General features: G+C 58.7%; 8 protein-coding genes across 8 annotated transcripts; 4 read left to right on the forward strand and 4 right to left on the reverse strand.

The window, feature by feature from the left end:
- Positions 1–428: 428 nt before the first annotated feature.
- Positions 429–1,717, reverse strand: P884DRAFT_247213 (uncharacterized protein; the record flags this gene model as incomplete). Its single annotated transcript, XM_069440491.1, has 5 exons — positions 1,483–1,717; positions 1,170–1,367; positions 1,057–1,101; positions 849–946; positions 429–770 (listed from the first exon to the last, which is right to left on the reverse strand). The coding sequence occupies exons 1-5, from the start codon at positions 1,493–1,495 to the stop codon at positions 429–431; spliced, it is 696 nt and encodes a 231-aa protein (XP_069295831.1). The 5' UTR covers positions 1,496–1,717.
- A 1,254-nt stretch (positions 1,718–2,971) lies between these two features.
- On the reverse strand, positions 2,972–3,865 carry P884DRAFT_271312 (uncharacterized protein; the record flags this gene model as incomplete). The annotated part of the gene is made up of 1 exon (XM_069442426.1): positions 2,972–3,865. One exon carries the CDS (start codon positions 3,863–3,865, stop codon positions 2,972–2,974), a length of 894 nt encoding a protein of 297 aa, XP_069295832.1.
- A 683-nt stretch (positions 3,866–4,548) lies between these two features.
- Positions 4,549–8,218, reverse strand: P884DRAFT_262016 (Hamartin protein-domain-containing protein). Its single transcript, XM_069441626.1, has 3 exons — positions 8,024–8,218; positions 5,056–7,919; positions 4,549–4,988 (listed from the first exon to the last, which is right to left on the reverse strand). The coding sequence occupies exons 1-3, from the start codon at positions 8,035–8,037 to the stop codon at positions 4,879–4,881; spliced, it is 2,988 nt and encodes a 995-aa protein (XP_069295833.1). The 5' UTR covers positions 8,038–8,218; the 3' UTR covers positions 4,549–4,878.
- Positions 8,219–8,741: 523 nt separating this feature from the next.
- On the forward strand, positions 8,742–10,168 carry P884DRAFT_45678 (class I glutamine amidotransferase-like protein). Its single transcript, XM_069445907.1, has 3 exons — positions 8,742–8,956; positions 9,092–9,590; positions 9,651–10,168. The coding sequence occupies exons 1-3, from the start codon at positions 8,818–8,820 to the stop codon at positions 9,880–9,882; spliced, it is 870 nt and encodes a 289-aa protein (XP_069295834.1). The 5' UTR covers positions 8,742–8,817; the 3' UTR covers positions 9,883–10,168.
- A 174-nt stretch (positions 10,169–10,342) lies between these two features.
- Positions 10,343–11,005, forward strand: P884DRAFT_279132 (mitochondrial 54S ribosomal protein uL23m; the record flags this gene model as incomplete). Its single annotated transcript, XM_069443265.1, has 2 exons — positions 10,343–10,422; positions 10,495–11,005. The coding sequence occupies 2 exons, from the start codon at positions 10,343–10,345 to the stop codon at positions 11,003–11,005; spliced, it is 591 nt and encodes a 196-aa protein (XP_069295835.1).
- Positions 11,006–11,243: 238 nt separating this feature from the next.
- On the reverse strand, positions 11,244–12,609 carry P884DRAFT_301405 (MT-A70-domain-containing protein; the record flags this gene model as incomplete). Its single annotated transcript, XM_069444852.1, has 2 exons — positions 11,244–12,512; positions 12,571–12,609. The coding sequence occupies 2 exons, from the start codon at positions 12,607–12,609 to the stop codon at positions 11,244–11,246; spliced, it is 1,308 nt and encodes a 435-aa protein (XP_069295836.1).
- A 454-nt stretch (positions 12,610–13,063) lies between these two features.
- Positions 13,064–14,268, forward strand: P884DRAFT_205567 (mitochondrial carrier domain-containing protein; the record flags this gene model as incomplete). The annotated part of the gene is made up of 2 exons (XM_069438660.1): positions 13,064–13,246; positions 13,309–14,268. 2 exons carry the CDS (start codon positions 13,064–13,066, stop codon positions 14,266–14,268), a joined length of 1,143 nt encoding a protein of 380 aa, XP_069295837.1.
- Positions 14,269–14,862: 594 nt separating this feature from the next.
- P884DRAFT_279138 (uncharacterized protein) lies at positions 14,863–15,986 on the forward strand (the record flags this gene model as incomplete). The annotated part of the gene is made up of 2 exons (XM_069443267.1): positions 14,863–15,595; positions 15,793–15,986. The coding sequence occupies 2 exons, from the start codon at positions 14,863–14,865 to the stop codon at positions 15,984–15,986; spliced, it is 927 nt and encodes a 308-aa protein (XP_069295838.1).
- Positions 15,987–16,270: the final 284 nt, after the last annotated feature.

Here is a 16,270-nt window from a genome sequence, read left to right on the forward strand (position 1 = left end):
AGCGAGGGCCTGCCCTGTTTTCATAGGCTCCCGAGCGGGCAGGGCGGTGGTGCAGCACATGCCTTGTTGAAGAGTTGAAGAGTTGAGATATGGCAGAGGAAGCTAAGGAGATTGCGCCCTGTGTAACACAGAGAGGTCAGTTGATACAGCCCCGGTACGTTTATCTGGTCCACGGGCAGTCAAGCCTTCCACGGTTTTTTTTTTTTTTCATAGTAGGTAGTGCGGTACTGTACATGTATAAACAACAACACACTTCGGCCGCTTGGGTCTGGTAACAAGCTGGTGATACACATAACGACAAGTAAGCTATTTTACACATCGATAGTAGCCCGCCGACCCAAATATGTCCAAAACGACGCAAATTCCCCGACTCTAGAGCTCCGAAGACCCATTTCCTGACCGTAAGTTCGACCGCCTCGCTCACAAGCTCAGTGGTTCTTCTTCTTCTCCTCATTCCCCTTCTCCTCTTCCTCCTTCCCGGTTTTGGCCCGCGGCCAGACGGTGTTTATGAGCGGACTCAGCAGGGTGGCACCGAGCAGGCACATCAAGGTCGCCACCAGCTGCAGGAAGCCAGCGGCAGCGGAGCCGGGCTGGAGGGCGACGAACCTGAGGAACTCGTTCACCTGGTATAGGTCCTGCTGCCTGTCAATGACGTAGCGCGTGGGCGGCCCGGCCGCCGAGGAGGAGGCGGCATCGGAGGCGGGAGCGTCGCCGGCCGTGACGGCCGCGTAGCTCGGCTCGGCGCCCTCCTGCACCGCCTGCCGCTTCTCCTGGGCGGCGTCGTAGGGGGGCGGGGGCGACGGGGTGGCGGCCTCGGAGCGAGCGGAGGACGGGGTCAGGTGGAGGACGGAGACGAGGCGGACCGGGGCGCGGTGGAAGGGGATGAACCAGATGGAGAAGACCTGGAAGATGGTGAGGTAGAGGAGATTGGCGCGCTCATCGTGGACTGTTTGGGGGGGGGGGGGTTCAGGGTCATTAGTGGATCTGGCCCAACAGATGAACGAGAGAGCAAGGGGTAGGTAGGCAAGCCCGGGGTGAGGGAAGGGGGAGGCATACCGCATGATTCGATCTCGAGCTCGATCTTTGGACTGAGGATCTTGTCTGGTTGGAGGGGTCAGTCCAAATTTGGCCTTGGGGGTTTGAAAAATTGAGAACGCGGGGTGGCTTACACCACCGGTAGATGGCAGCAATGAGCAGGCGCGAGTCAAAGCTGCCCACGCCGGGAATGTGCAGGTTCTTGAAGGATGGAACGCGGCAGAAGGGGTGTTCAAAAGCAGCGCCGGGAGCAAAGTAGCGGTAGATGGCGTCGCGCTGGGCGTCTGGGGTCCCCTGGGCCAAGGTCTGGACGACCTGCTTGATATCTTGAGCTGCAACAGCAAAGCCAGTCGGTCAATGAACATCTGTATTTTTTTCTTCCGCGTCGTTACGAGATGAAGAGAGCAGAGAGGAGAAAAGGGGAAGGGCAAGGGACTGATTGCGCACCTGGGTTCTCCATTTTGTCGAGATGTCGTTATTGGGGAAGGGAGTGGTAATTCTCAGTCTGTTTGGGAGGAATTGTACCTTTTCAGACAGTGAGGGCAAACCCAGGAGCAGCCGTGTGTTTACCTATAGAAGCGTGCGGCCAAGTCCAGAGCAGCTGAGATGAACGAGTGGTTACGCAGATAAGAGCGCGCCGACAGGCAATGGCAGGCTGTACTTGAGCAGCTGGTGATGTCATCACGGCACCTAGGGACCCGCTCACTCAGTAGGCACCCAGGCAGCTAGTGTAGGCAGAAGTGCAGTGTACATGTACATACACAACCACATACAGTACAGAACAACATACCGTACCTAGCATGTGAACGACTGAGCGTGCGCCTTAGACCCACCGCGGCCCGAGAGCCCTAGCTACGGCCCGGCGCGCAGCCCGGGACACGACACAATAGCGCAAGCGAACCAGTCTAGAAGTAGTGCAAAGTTTAGGAATCGGTTCGATCAACCTTTTGTACCCTGTACTGCGGACTGCGGACTGCGCGAGGCCAGGACATAAAGAGACCTAGCCGCCAAAGGAGATCAGCGTGATCAAGACCGAGGTGGGCACTTACATGCCTCGTAGTTAAGGTATAGTTACTAGAGTACAGCGTTTTTGAGGTGCTGCACTTTTCCTTAGGGAGGTAGGTAGGTACCTTTTAGCTGTCCACCACAACAGCAACAAGCCACGCAGCTTCCCGTTGTGGCTTCCTCTTCCACTACGGTTGGACGACGTCAGGGCTACCTTCCCGCACCATCACCTCGAAGTAGTTTCCCTTGAGACATGCACCCCGGATTCAGGCTCCGCGGAGAAGCAGCTCTCTTGCACAGACGGAGCTCAATTGCGAAGTTTGCTTCACGCCTACCTCATGCGCGACATCATGGTTCCGTCCATGTTCCCCTCCCTTGCACCCAACGAATTGACTCCTCGGGCGATGATGTGGGTAAGCGAGGTGGTTACACCGATGTCGACCCGAACTTGACTCTTCGCAATGGGCCAGCCGTGTCGGATCCGCTGGCGGAAGCCTGCATTGCAGCAGGTGATGCTGATGCGCATTTGCCTTTTGAATGCTTCTCTCTGGTAATAATCCCTGGCCGTTCTTCGGAACGAAGACGGCTGAGGAGGGTGGGAAAAACTTGGGATGCGATTTATCATCGGGAATTGTATCATAGCATGCTCTTCTCAAGGGATGTACTCCAGTGACCAAACAACCCACCCAAACCGAGTTCCAGAGCACGAAGGCTGCCACCCACTCCTGTACAGCACCCAACCATATGAAAATTAGCCGCCCAGCGCCGAGACAACCGCATCAAAAAAAAATAAAAATAAAAATAAAAATAAAACCCGACAGGACCCCGTCCGCACCAATATCATCCCCTCCCATGGCCGCCGCCTCCCATCAGCAAGAGAGACGCGGGACAACGGAAATGCATACAACGAGCAAGGGATTCTCGGAAGCAGCTATCGCCTCCGGCTGCTCGACCTCCTCACCTCGACAAACTCGGCATCCCCGCCGGCGAACCGGTCCGGGTCGACCTCGCGGTACCCGCTCAACCGCCTCTCGGCGCTCCTCACCCGGCTGCTCCTTCGCCGCCGCGGCGGGCTGTGCTCCTCGATCACGACCACCTCGTCCTCGGTGTCGCTCGAGAGCGCGCCCCTGGGCGGGGGCGGGACGCTCGTCCTCCGCCCCCCGCCGCCGCCGCCGCCGCCCTCGTGCCGGCTCACGCTCCTCCGCCTCTCCTCGACGATGACGCGGTCCACATCGGACATGGGCGGCGACGCCGTCGTCGACTCCTCCACGATGACGCCCCTCCCGCCGCCGCCGCCCCGCGTGCGGATCTCGACCGTCTCCTTGGTGGTGTTGGTGGTGGTGGTGGTGCCGGCGACCGAGCCCCGCCGCCGCGAGTACCGCCGCCGGCTGCGGCTGCGGCTGCGGCTGCGGCGCCGGCGTACGTAGACCGACCCGGTGCCCTCGGTGACCACGGTGGACGTGTCGTTGCCGGACGGGACGGGGTTGCCCATGTTGATGCACGTGTAGACGAGCCAGAGGAGGAGGACGAAGCCGGCGACGGAGCCGAGCGTGATGCCCACCACCGCACCGGCCGAGGGGCCCGAGTCGAGGGAGCCGTAGTGGGCAGGTACCGTGATCACCGTTTGGGTCGGCTGGGGCGAGGGTTGTTGCAGCTGTTGGGGTCGCGCTTCCCGCGGCAGATTTCGGTTTAGCTCGAGACTAAGAGAGCTGGATGGGTTTCCGGAGCGATCTGCGACCTCTGCGGGCGCCGGCGCTGGTGCTGGCGCTGACGCTGCTGCAGCTGCAGCCGCCTCCCGCGGCTGGTGTCTTGCTGCGGGTGGCATTGCGCTGATGACGAGTCGCGGCGGGCTGTACAGATCTAAAATCCGCCAGAATCTGACCGGCGACCAGTGCGTGTCGATGCGCGTCTTGCGCACAGCCGAGATTTGGGTCGCAGAGATGGCCGAGTGGCTGGTCGATGGGCCTCCAGGCGTGGGCTCCGCGCAATGAGACGGTCTAAGCGTCGAGGGTATGGGGTATGGAGTAAGGGACGTCTTTTGAAAGCTATGTGTTTGTTGGCGAGCGTCGAGACAAGAGCAATTCCTGCACGCTACTCTTCTACTGGTTGGCGTCGCAGTTCTGCGCCGTGGGCTTCGAGCAGCAGCAGCAGCAGCAGCAGGCAACAACCGAGAGACCGAGACAGCGGCGGGCTTGCAGGTGAGCGTCTGCGACGCCGAGCAGCCAATCGCAACCGTTGGTTGAGGCAACGGTTAAACAAGGCGGCATGCAGAACCAGGCGCGGGATGCGTGCTGTGGCTTTAAGGGTTCGCGCACATGGCTAAAGGTGCAGAAGAGTAAGACCTGTGCCTCTAATCCGTTGGTTTCATGGGGCAATCCTCTTCAGCAACGAGCGCAACCCGATCTGGGCGGCACGGCTGCGAGGAGGAGGCTGGGGAGGCGCTCCACTCAGATTCGCGTAATGTGGTGTTAATAACCAAAAAAGGAAAAAAGAGAAAAAAAAAACACCCCGGCACTTCTTTGCGCTCTGAAGATCTTCGGGCGGTTGCCAGGATGGGCACGGACTTGCGAGCGAGCCCCCTGCCGTTGCCAAGCATCTCACAGGGCTGGCCAGGGGCCAAGCAGAAAGGTGCGTGTGCGCTCTGTTCGCAGATGGGCTTCCTCATCCCCCATCTCCAACGCCATCGTCGCCAAGAGCACTAGCATAGGGCTGGCGCGATGTAAGCCTACACTATTCTCGGCCGCCTCCTCAATTCTACCCCAAGCCCACCTTGTCTTATTATGAACAACCACCCCATCACAGCAAGCAGAGGAACCAAGCGAGTTGCGCCCCGGGTAATCACACAAAACCGCGGATCGCCCTCATCGTCATCGGCTTTTTCTCCTTCTTATCACTCTTGTCCTCTTTCTTGTCTCTGCGATCCTTCTTTGCCGCACTTTGACTCACCCCTTTGGAGGATAACCCCCCGTCAGCAGCTGTCTCAATCCAAGTCCTCTGGAAGAGAGACCGACTAACCTCGACCGAAAAACCTCTCGGCGAGCGGGCTAGCCTTCCCCGACCTGTCAGGCTCGCAAGGTCCGGCTTGTGATGTCGCGATTGATGTGTTTTGAGAGTCGGATGCGGGTGCTGTTGACGCTGACCTGGCCGGCGGCAATCCCGTGCCTTGGGACCCCCGTTCGGCGGCTTCCGAGTCCGAGAACCCCCGCGGCCGGCTTCGGATGCCCAGTGGGTTCCTCCCGAGCAGAGAAGATTCGCTGTCAACATCGGCCAGCGAGCCCCCCGCAGAACTCGCCGCCTTCTGCTCCACAGTACAACGCATATCCAGCAGTGCCGACTCGGCCGCCGTGTATTTCTTCATAAGCGCGTCATACTGTCTTTGTAGCGATGCGTTCTTAGCTCGGAGCGCCGAGATGGTGCTTTCATATGCTGCAGCCACGTCGGCAGCCGCTTTCCTTGGATTCTGCTGCAGCGCCTTGGCTAGCTGCTCTTTCAGCTCCTCGATCTGCCCCCGGTAATGGCTCTCAACTTTGCGCAGTTGCTCCTCCCGTGCAGCAACCTCCTGTTCCACTTGCCGTGCCCTCGCCTCCGCCATGGCGGCCTCTTGCAAAGCGGTCTCCATTTTGGTCTCCTTGCCCTGAAGCTCCCGCTCCGAGGCTGACAGGCGTGCCATCTCTTTTTTGAGCTTCTCAACCATGGCCGTGCTGATGTCCGCCGCTTCAAGCTTCTGCTCAGACTGCAGCCTCTTGTCCTCGGCCTCTACGACGAGTCGGCGCAGGTGCTCGCACTCCGCTCGCGCCTCTTCCAGCTGCTGGCTCAGCTCGCTGCTTTCTGCCCTCCACTTCTTCTGTTCTTCCCGCAATGCCCGCAGCTTGCTTAACAGGTCACTCTCCCACTTCTTGGTCATGCTCCGTCGGCTGTCAAACTCCTTCTTGATCTTTGCCTCGCCTCTCTTGGCCTCGTCGAGCCGCTGCTTCAGGCTGCGATTTGCCATCACCAGATTTTGGGTCTCGGCTTCCGTGGCCGAAACCCTGATTTGTTGCCGCCGTAGCTCGCCCATGTGTATCATGTGCTGTTCTTTGATAAACCTCTCATACTGCAGGTCGTTGATCAAACGGAGTCTATGATGCTGGAGCAGAGCAATCCGGTCGTCCACCGATGTATTGGATCCTTTGTGCGCTGATTCTGAGCGCACTGGTCGTGCTCCTGAGCTCCTTTCTACTGCTCGCTCTTGGGAGTTGAGGACCGGAGATGGCACGCCGTCGTTCGTGTGGGGTTGGGGCTCATGGATTCCACTTCCGCTCATGTTGCTCGAGTGGGCTGTATCCTGAGGTCGACCTTGAAATGTCGACTGACTGGGACTCGGCGGCACAGCTGGGCTGTCATCCTCCCCACCACGGCCCTTGGTCTCGGACGCATCGTTTGCTGGTGGTTGGCTAGATTGAGAGCCTCTGCGAGGTGAAGGGCGATCCGCTCGCCCAATGGACATGGAGTCGGTCGACAACGCCGGATTTGAGGGATCCGCATGGGATGGGTTGCCAAGGAGAGCAGAGTCGAGAGCTTCTTGGTCGAGGCCGTCGCCCGCTATTGATGAAGCCTGCCCAGGCTGGTTTGGGAGGGGTGCGGCCGGACGTACATGCGCAAAGGCGGATGTATGATCGACCACCAAGGCCATACAGTCAGCGAGAACTCCGTCGGCTTCGCTCTTGATCCAGCGACTGAGGTCTGTTTTCTCGGATTCAATGGTGAGGTGGTAGAAATTCGGGTGTAGCAAATGCTGCTTTCTGAACTGCTCTGACCGGTCCCGGATCTCCATGGCCTGGACGTCGACATCCTCGGCGTTGTTCGCGTGGCGGAGGTACCTCTGGGGTTTGCGGATGTAGTCGAGAAAGTTGATGGGATACAGACCGTATAAAAGAGTAAAGTACTCCGGCAGATACGAAATGGAGTGCCCGTCGTAGTCGGGATCCAGCAAGGAAGTGTCCCAGGGGACTCCACCTCCGGCCTCGTCGTTTCCCGCTCCCAGTTCTGTGTGCTGCTGGGTGAAGTAAGAGCCGCGATCCCAGAACAAGAGGCGAGCGTAAATGTTGAACAGCGTGGGAAGAAAAGGAACCAGCGAGCTCGGTATGAAGGGCAGAATCATGACCAAAGCTATCAGAGCTAGATTGATCGTCGCGGTGGATTCGTCTTTCTGAAGCGAGTGTAGGATGTTTCCGAAGAGGGGCGTCTGGAGAATGAGATGCAGGTGCGGGGGTCCGCTCGCGACGAAAGCGCAGAGAAGACTCAGAGCCGAATTTCTATGCTCTCTCCGAACCACGAAGCTGTTCAGGGCGGTCATGAACCCCTTTGGATCCTTCTTCCCAAATGCCATCAGAGCATCCTTGATCATTTGCTCCTTGAGGTCGGTCGACGGACGGAGATCCGGTTGGGCCTCGCGTACTTCGATCCATCTCGCGAGAAGTCGGCTGATGAGCGGCGCCAGACCTTCCTCGCTCCACGCGGCGGGGTCATCGTATTCATCCGCCGAGAGGAGGTCAAGCGTGTGGTCCATCACTTGCCTCGCCAAGCCCTTCTCCCGGCCGACATGGTCCAGGACGGGGTCTAGCAGTGTGTCCCACCACTTGAAGACCTTTGCTGGTGTCTGGAAGGCCGGACGAAGTTGCCGCAGAACCGTGAGGAAGGCGACATATTTTTCGGGGTGGCCTCGCACCGCTTTCTCCCAAATGACATGCAGCTCATCGCCTAGTCGCTCATCGGCTCCCTCATTAGACCTTTCGTGCTTCTCTAGATAGGCCGCAATGATGCTGTTGATTTCAACAGAAAGGGGGAGCGTTGGCGCCTGAAAGAAGCCGCCGAGCGCTTTCGCGAGGTCCTTCGAAGACCTGTATTCGAGAGTGAATGGTCAGCAAACCCGAAGAGCGGTACCAGGGCACGTTGCAACCCGACGAAGCTGCAGGTCTGACGAGGCGTAAGAGCGGCAGCTTACCCGGATGAAGTCATCCTGATCGACACGAGACGCGGGTCATTGGAGAGAGATACTTGGCGGGACGGGAGGACCAAGGTTGGATGTTGCTTGCTCTGGCTTCAAGCGGGAATGCGGTCACCGATCCCGTTGCCACCGGGACTGGGCACACTGATCTCGTCCCAATGTCAAAGCCGGGTGTCGTTTTTGACCTTTGCGTAGCTTTTTACGCGGCGCACTTCATCATCCGACAAGGTAGCAGAGCTTTCCCACTTCCTCATCGAGCTTATCGATTGCGCCCCACCATGTGACCGAGCGCGAGGCCGGGAAACTTGTCACTTCACCTCTGTCGCATGGTCAGTGCGCAAAACCCCGCACTGCAAACATCCACAGTAAGTACTCCGTAGTGTAGCGAGAGGTGGGGCTCAACCCCAGATGCCCAGTGGGCCCGGATCGTCTGACGCATGGTCCGATATGGCAAGTCTGGGTCGCGGTCTTGCCATTGACTGCCCCTCTTTGGCGGGGCTCCCTTGACAGCTCTCTCGTGACCAGCCTGGTCGAGTTCCTTCCCTTCCAGTGCCAGTCGAGACACAAAACGCGCTGTATCCCGTACCTGGGCAGCTTTGGGCACACTTTCCCAATTCACACCACTTCTTCCCCAGCTGGTCCCGAACTCTGCTTCCTCGTTTCCATCCTGCAAAGTTGGCCGCTACCCTGGCTAACACCTTTTGAACCTACCACTGCACCTCCTATCAACCTAGGGGCGCAACGTCATTGGATTGCCCTTTCTCTCGATTGCACCCTTCACGTTGCCAAAGATGGCCAGTAAGACGTCCGCAGTGGCAGGAGATGACCCAATTGAGGTGCTCTTTGCCCTGCATCATAAGTTCAACCTCGTGGATTTCGCCGGGCCTCTTCAGATCCTGACTTCTGCTCTGAACGATGCTGAGGATTCTGGTATGTTGCCGTCACTCGCCCTTTTCGTCAACCCCGCAACTGCCCCGCAGGCGATCAGCGACCAAGGGGAATTTGGGCGCACACACATAATTCTCCAGATGCAAGAGCTGACCTGACCCGTCTCTGGTGGAATAGGTTCTAAGGCCTTTGAGATCACCATTGCAAGCGGCGAGACGAATGTGCTCTCCGAGCAGGGCGTCATAATCAACTCCCATTGCTCCTGGAAGGAGGCCTACGAGCGTCTCAACGACTTTGACGTCGTCATCGTTGTCGGTGGCAACACTCAAGAGATCTTGGACAAGAAGGAGGAGCCCCTCAACCTCATCTCGGCATATGCGGAGCTGCAGAAGAACGACCCTAGCCGCGAGCGCACGTTGCTGTCCGTGTGCACGGGCTCTCTGTTCCTGGCGCAACAGGGCATCCTCTCCGGCCTCTCTGCCACCACCCACCCAGACTACATCACTAAGATTGAAAATATGTGCAGCCAGAACGTCGTCCGGGGCTTGGGTGACCACACCGACATCATAGAAGATGCTCGCTACGTGGTAAACAATCTGCGTTTCGACCTCGGCGACGAGGACGAGAACCCCTACATCCGGCGCAAGTCGGACGCTAGCCGTCCAACTAACGCCCGGTAAGTATCTGAAAGAGCCGCCAGCGCCACCTACCAGAGCACACACTAACACCGCCGTAGGAAGGGGTCGATGTCCTTCAAGGCCGCCTCTAGAAGAGAGTCGGTTGCCCGACGCGCCGCAATGCGTCTCGGTGGTCTCCGTGTCATCACCAGTGGCGGAGTAGCGGCAGGCATGGATGCGGCTCTGTACCTCGTTAGCATCTTGGTGTCGGCGGAGTCCGCCAACGAGGTCGCCCGCGACATGCAGTTGACTTGGACTAAAGGCGTTGTGGTTGATGGGCTTGATGTGTAAAATAAACTTGGCGTTAACCCGCGACGTTGGGCGTCGCGCAGCGATTAGAACCGGCAGCGTCAATGTTAGGATTACGGTACCAGGGTAGAAAACAGGATGATAAATGGCCATTTTATGTCGGACCTAATGGATGTTGCTCATGGGAGATGAGATGCAATGTTTTGGATTAGCCAAGTCAATGTAGCTTACCAATACGCACTAATGTAATCCGTACATACATACGGAAGTATGCACAAGTACGGAGTAATGTGCCCAAAAGTTAGTGTCCCCACGGCGGCGGAGCCCTTGGCAAAGGCACGCCCGCCCACCACCTGACAACGGTCCGGCAGGCCTCGTGTCAATCGCGGAAAATCTACACTGCATCTCGCCGCGACGCCGACCGACCATTTGGTGAAAGCATTCCCATCCATCTCCGTCGCCAAACTGGGGTACCACGACGCCAACCACGGATTTGGCAACCATGGCAAGTCCTGTCGCAGCCGCTACTGAGGCAGTAGCCCAACAAGTACCGCGCCGATTCGGCACCAAGCAGATTTTCCTGTAAGAATAACCCCGTCTCCCGAGCCGATGAAGTTGCGTGCAAGATGCTGACGCTTCCAACTTTTTGTCCAGGCCGAATCATGTCATTGCCTTCATCCGCCCCAAGCCGAAGCAACCGCCAAACCTGGCGACATTTGCCGTGCCGCTGCAGTTCAACAAGCTCGACCTGCGCGACTACCTGTATCATGTCTACAACGTCGAGGTGACTTCGGTGCGCTCATTCGTCAACCAGCCCTTGCCGAGACGGAGATTCCAAAACACTGGGAAATGGTACCGACCACGCTCGAAGAAGATGATGATTGCCGAGCTTGTGAAGCCGTTTGTCTGGCCAGATCCTCCCAAGCATGAGGATCTGAAGGAGTTCGACATCGACGTGTTCGAGACTCTAGACAAGGAGAGATCGGCTCACCTGGACGTCCAGAGAGATCCGACCAAGATTCCCCTGCGAACCAAGACTCCGACATCCATTGATCGTCGGGCGCTGAGGAAGGATGCTGCCAAGATTCTGGAAACAGGGGAGTGGTCGAGCGGGAGACTGGACGACGGCGAGTGGACGGAGGTGGAGAAGGACGTAAAGATCTAAATCGGTGAGGAGGACGTAAGGATCCAGGTTCGGAGAGAAAAATGTTGGAATCTGTGAGCAGGCGATGAAACAAAACGGGCTGGTGGTTGGGAAGCTCCCAGAGCGGCACTGTCACGATAGAAGTCATGGCGCGATAAACGAGGCGGCGCCGTGGGATGTATTATATACCATGCTCTAGACACGCAACAAAAGCCGTAAATGTAGTACTATTACAATCATGTTGTTGCCCACCTCGCCGTCATCCCCATTCCCCTTCCACCCAGCACTCTCTTCGCTGGAACAACAAAACTTCATCCCCCCAGGCCCACCAGCCGGCCGTCAGATTCCTCGCAAAGACCTCGAGCGCCTCGTAGCGCTCCGGCAACAGCTCCTCGAACAGCCCCCTCAAGTTTGGCTTCCGCGAATGGACATCCGGCACCGCGGCGATCACCTTGCCCTCGACCGGCCCGGTCCTACTCCCTCCCTCGCCAGCCGCGGTCCTCTTCCTCGCAATCAGCAACCGCTCCCACGGCTTCCTCCACGCCGAGCCCACCGGCACCACCGGCTCCCCCCCCGCCGTGATCTTGAGCCAAGTCCACTCCCCGACCGGCTCGACGCCCCACTCGGAAAACAACCCCCTGTCTCCCCCGCCGCCGGTCCCCAGCAGCAGGTCGGCGGACCGCGCGGCGTTGGTCACCCACACGGCCACCAGCCCGCCGGGCGAGAGGCGCGACGCCACGGGGACCTGCCGCAGCAGGGCGCGGACGGACGACAGGTCGGGCGCCGGGCGGTAGGCGCCGGCGCCGGCGCGCTTGCGCTTGCGCTTGGCGGAGCGGTTGGGCCAGGGCGGGTCGAGGAGGATGAGATCGAACCTCAGGTCGGACGGGAGGTCGGCGGCAGCGGCGGCGGCAGCGGAAGGGATCGGACGGCTCCCGCCTGGGGTGGAGGTTGTGCTGGTTGGGATTGGAATGGTGCCGAGGAGCGGGTGGGAGTTGGGGGGCAGGTGGTAGAGACGGTGATCGAAAGGGGCTGGGGGAGTATCGCCATCCGTTGATGACGGCGGTGGCCGTGGCTGTGGCGGTGATAATGATGGTGAATCCGTTGTTGTTGGGCCTGCTGCGGGAGCTTGGGCTGCTTCTTCTGTTGGCTTCTGTTTGGGTGACGTTACGCGTGGGAGGCACCAGGGCCCTTCATGTGACGCTCTAATCTCCTCGAGAGCTGATTCGACCGCCGCCTGGGTCATCAGGTCCGCTATTTGCGCGGACGGCGACGTGGTCGGGGGTTCGGAGCTGCCCCTCTTCGGCTCCGGCGTCGGGAACGGAGATGCCGGGGGCAACGCCGAAACTAGCCTGCGGAGCGTCACTGGTGGTCTGCCATTGTTGGCGGCCAGCTCGCTGGAGGGGATCTGGGCTTCCTCAATTGACCGCACCAGGTCCAGTAAGATTACTGTTTTACGGTCGTTTTGCCAGAGGACGCTGGACGTGGCCATCTGATCGTCGGGCCCCCCTCCCCTTCTGACTGTTACGACCTGGGAATGGCGCAGAATCCGGGGAGCGGATCGAGCTTGCCAAGAGCAACTGGTCAACGGGGGAATATGTGGGCCCCGAAGCGGTCGCGTGAGCCATGGCTGGCCCGCTCTTGCTCAGGCATTTCAGGGTCTTTGTGGGCGCAAAGCCGGGGTGTCGGTAATCTTCGGCTTGTGGAGGCGGGGGCCCGGCCAGATGCTAAAAGCTCGCTTCTGGCCAGCCAGAGATGACGTTTTGGGTGTGCATTTCCGGAAATTTGGCTCATGGGCCTCTCGCATCCCCCAACTCGCGCCGGCAGCTCTGCCGTTTTCTCTAACCACGAACATCGGTGTTGAACGCGCAGGTCCCGTCTGAGAGATCTGCCTCGCACAAACGGCAAGATCGATTTGACACCGAATTCGCGCCTGCGCGATATGCGCCTATAGTGCGCTGCTCTCCGACTTTTCCGAACTCCTTGGAACGTGCCACATACCAAAGACTGCGTCGCAGCGCTTCCGAAGAGGGAGTCAGCACCCGGGCGCTCATGAGTGCCCATGCCTCCAAGGCGGGGGTCATGTCCTCGCATCGACCAAGAGATGTTGCGGATGTGTCACGGGCGCCGATAGCCCCGAGGAAGGAGCCGGCTGTTTGTCCGACAGATGACGAGGCACAAGTCCCGCGCAAGACGTCCAAGGACAAGCAGAGTTTTGACTATCTGTGGAAGTCTGGTGTTGCAGGTGGCGTGGCGGGTTCCGTGGTAAGTTGCCTGGTGGCTACACGGCATTCCGCATCGGCGGCGATGCTGACCGGCGCGCGCAGGCCAAGACAATAGTCGCACCGCTCGACCGGGTCAAGATTCTCTTCCAGTCCCACAATCCGCACTTTGTCAAGTATACAGGGTCGTGGTATGGCGTAGGAGGAGCGATCAAGGAGATTTATCATCAAGATGGACCTTTTGGTCTCTTCAGAGGACACTCGGCTACTCTATTGAGGATATTTCCGTATGCGGCCATCAAGTTCCTTGCATACGAGCAAATACGGGCTCTTGTGATTCCTCACAAGGACAAGGAGACGCCAATACGACGGCTAATGAGCGGCGCGCTGGCGGGCATGACGTCCGTCTTCTTCACTTACCCACTGGAGGTGATCAGGGTCCGGCTTGCATTTGAGACGAGGAAGGAGGGCCGCTCGTCGCTGCGCTCAATATGCAAGCAGATATATCACGAGAGTCAGTACCGGAAAGCCGCACTTCCCGCAGCTGATGCGGCCGGTGCCTCGGCGTCAGCAGTTCGCAGCGCGGCGACAGCTGTGGCAGCGCCCGCGTCGGGCTTGGCCAACTTCTACCGTGGCTTCTCCCCAACTCTCCTCGGCATGATCCCCTACGCCGGCACGTCCTTCCTCACCCATGATACCGCAGGCGATTTGCTCCGCCACCCGACGATCGCCCAATTCACGACGCTGCCCAAGCCAGACAACCACCCGCCCGGCAAACCTGCGCCGCTCCGTTACTGGGCCGAACTCCTCGCGGGCGGCATTGCGGGGATGGTATCGCAGACGGCATCGTACCCGTTGGAGGTGATCAGGCGGCGGATGCAAGTCGGCGGGGCCGTCGGTGACGGACGCCGATTGCGTATCGGCGAGACGGCGAGACTGATCATGCGCGAGCGCGGCATCCGAGGCTTCTTTGTGGGACTGACTATTGGCTATGCCAAGGTGGTGCCCATGGCGGCGGCGGCCTTCTACACGTACGAGCGGCTGAAGATGGTGTTTGGCATTTAGATTTCGGTTGGAATATTGGCATCAACACATTAACGGCGTTCTGGGCGGCTCTCTGTGTAAACCTGGACCCTGATGTGGGTCAAGCGTGGTTTCAATTATTAGATTCCTAAACGAACTGTATGGGGGAGAGGGGGAGAAAAGAGAAAAGGAGGGGGGAGATCATGGAATCATCACATTGGGGGAAGAAAACAGCACTATAACAATTTTTGTCGATGTTGTCGGGTCGATCCTGCGAGCACTTTGGAATTATTCAAAGGAAGCAACTTCTCCGTGCTCCGCCTGCTTTCATTGAATTGTGCTTTGACGCATAGAGGAAGTTGTTTTCCAGAAACCCAAACCTGTGTCATTTCCTGATACGCTGAGGAAGCTGCAATTGGCAAGCCAACAGAGTCACCGTTTGCCTAAGGTAAGATGACTCCTACACACCTGATCTCAAGCACAGCAGCATCTACGGGCCCATTCGGCACGCGTGTACAGACACAAACGTCTCTCACGGGCCAAAACGCTCTAGGCTAACATCAGAAGATATCTTCTAACGCATTACCTACCGTGACCCCTGCGACGCCCATTCTTGATTTACAACCCAATCCAACGATGGGAACGGTACGCAACAATGGGGGGAATAAGCTCAAAGGGAGGGCCGGTGCCGAGGAGGGCCAACATCTTCACCAGGAACAGAAACGCTCCAAACAGCAACAATCTGCCCCTATTGCCCAGCGAGGTCAGAAGAAGAAGAAAACGCAGCCGGCGCACTCGGGCCTGGAGGACCACAACCAGCACGTCGCGGACCCGCTCGCGCACTTCCTCGCCATCCCCTGGGCGGCCAGGCTGCTCACGGGCCCGGCGACCTTCGGCATCGTGGTACCGGACCGGCGTCCGCTGGCCTCGGGCGACAAGCGGCTCGTGAGGAGCGTCCTGAACGGCGCGGACACGGTGCGGGCCTGCGTGACGTTCTTTATGAAGCTGCCGGCGCACGGAGAAGAAAAGCGAAACGACGAGGACGAGGACGAGGACGAGGACGAGGACGAGGACAAGGACAAGGACAGGGAGGAGGAGGAAGAGTGGTGGTGTGCGGGATCCGAGCCGCGCCGTGGTGGCCATGACGACAACGGCGGCGGCATTAGATCGTCGCTACCATTGTCCAGGAGCACTGCGCTCCTGCGGGGCGGGGGCCCCCAGGACGGCGAGGACCCCGACAGGCCGTTCCTGCTATTCAATGCGCTCCTGGATCTGGGCGAGGACCTGTGCGGGTACAAGGGCATGATGCATGGCGGTGCGCTGGCGGTAATTCTGGACGAGACAATGTGCGCCGCGGCGGATAATCAGAGTCGTGAGTTTGCCTTTTCTTTCCTCCTCCTTTCCCTCCTCCTCCTGCTCCGCCTCCTTCTCCTTCTTCTTCCGCTGCTACAACGACCACTACTACTTTGATGTGTTTGGCCTGATCGTCAATCATTACGCCTTCTTCCGAGTTGTCTAGAGGCACGAGGTCCCGAGAGAACGGCAAGCTGACTCGCCTTGTGCAAGCAGGTTGTGCATTCACGGCGACGATGTCAATCAGCTTCCTGAGGCCCGTCAAGCTGCCAGGCCCTGTGATCGTCAGATCGAGGGTCGTCAAGAAGCAGGGGCGCAAGATCCATGTGAGGGGGGCGATTGAGGACGGTGAAGGTCAGTTGCAGAACGTGGGACGAGAGATATATGTATATCAAGAGCGAAGCTAACAAATGCCTGGCTAGGTAACGTTCTGGCGGAGAGTGAGGCAGTGCTGGTAGACAAGACACCGACAATGGCGGGCAAACTGTGAACGGGGATGGTATTAGGTTTATACACTGCGGATAATGACTTAGGTTAGCGTAGTATGCAAGGTACACTATCCCGCATTACTAGCGGTTTACTACTCAAGAGAAGTTTGGAGACAGAACAGCGGAGTTTGCACCTAGTTAATGCTTGATACGGAACAGCGAAAGCAACAACGGAAGGCGTTGACCAGCCAGCCAGCGGCGGC

The sequence above is a fragment of the Thermothelomyces heterothallicus genome (assembly GCF_042370625.1).
Source record: "Thermothelomyces heterothallicus CBS 202.75 unplaced genomic scaffold P884_scaffold_19, whole genome shotgun sequence".
In the NCBI taxonomy this organism is placed as follows: Eukaryota; Fungi; Ascomycota; class Sordariomycetes; order Sordariales; family Chaetomiaceae; genus Thermothelomyces; species Thermothelomyces heterothallicus.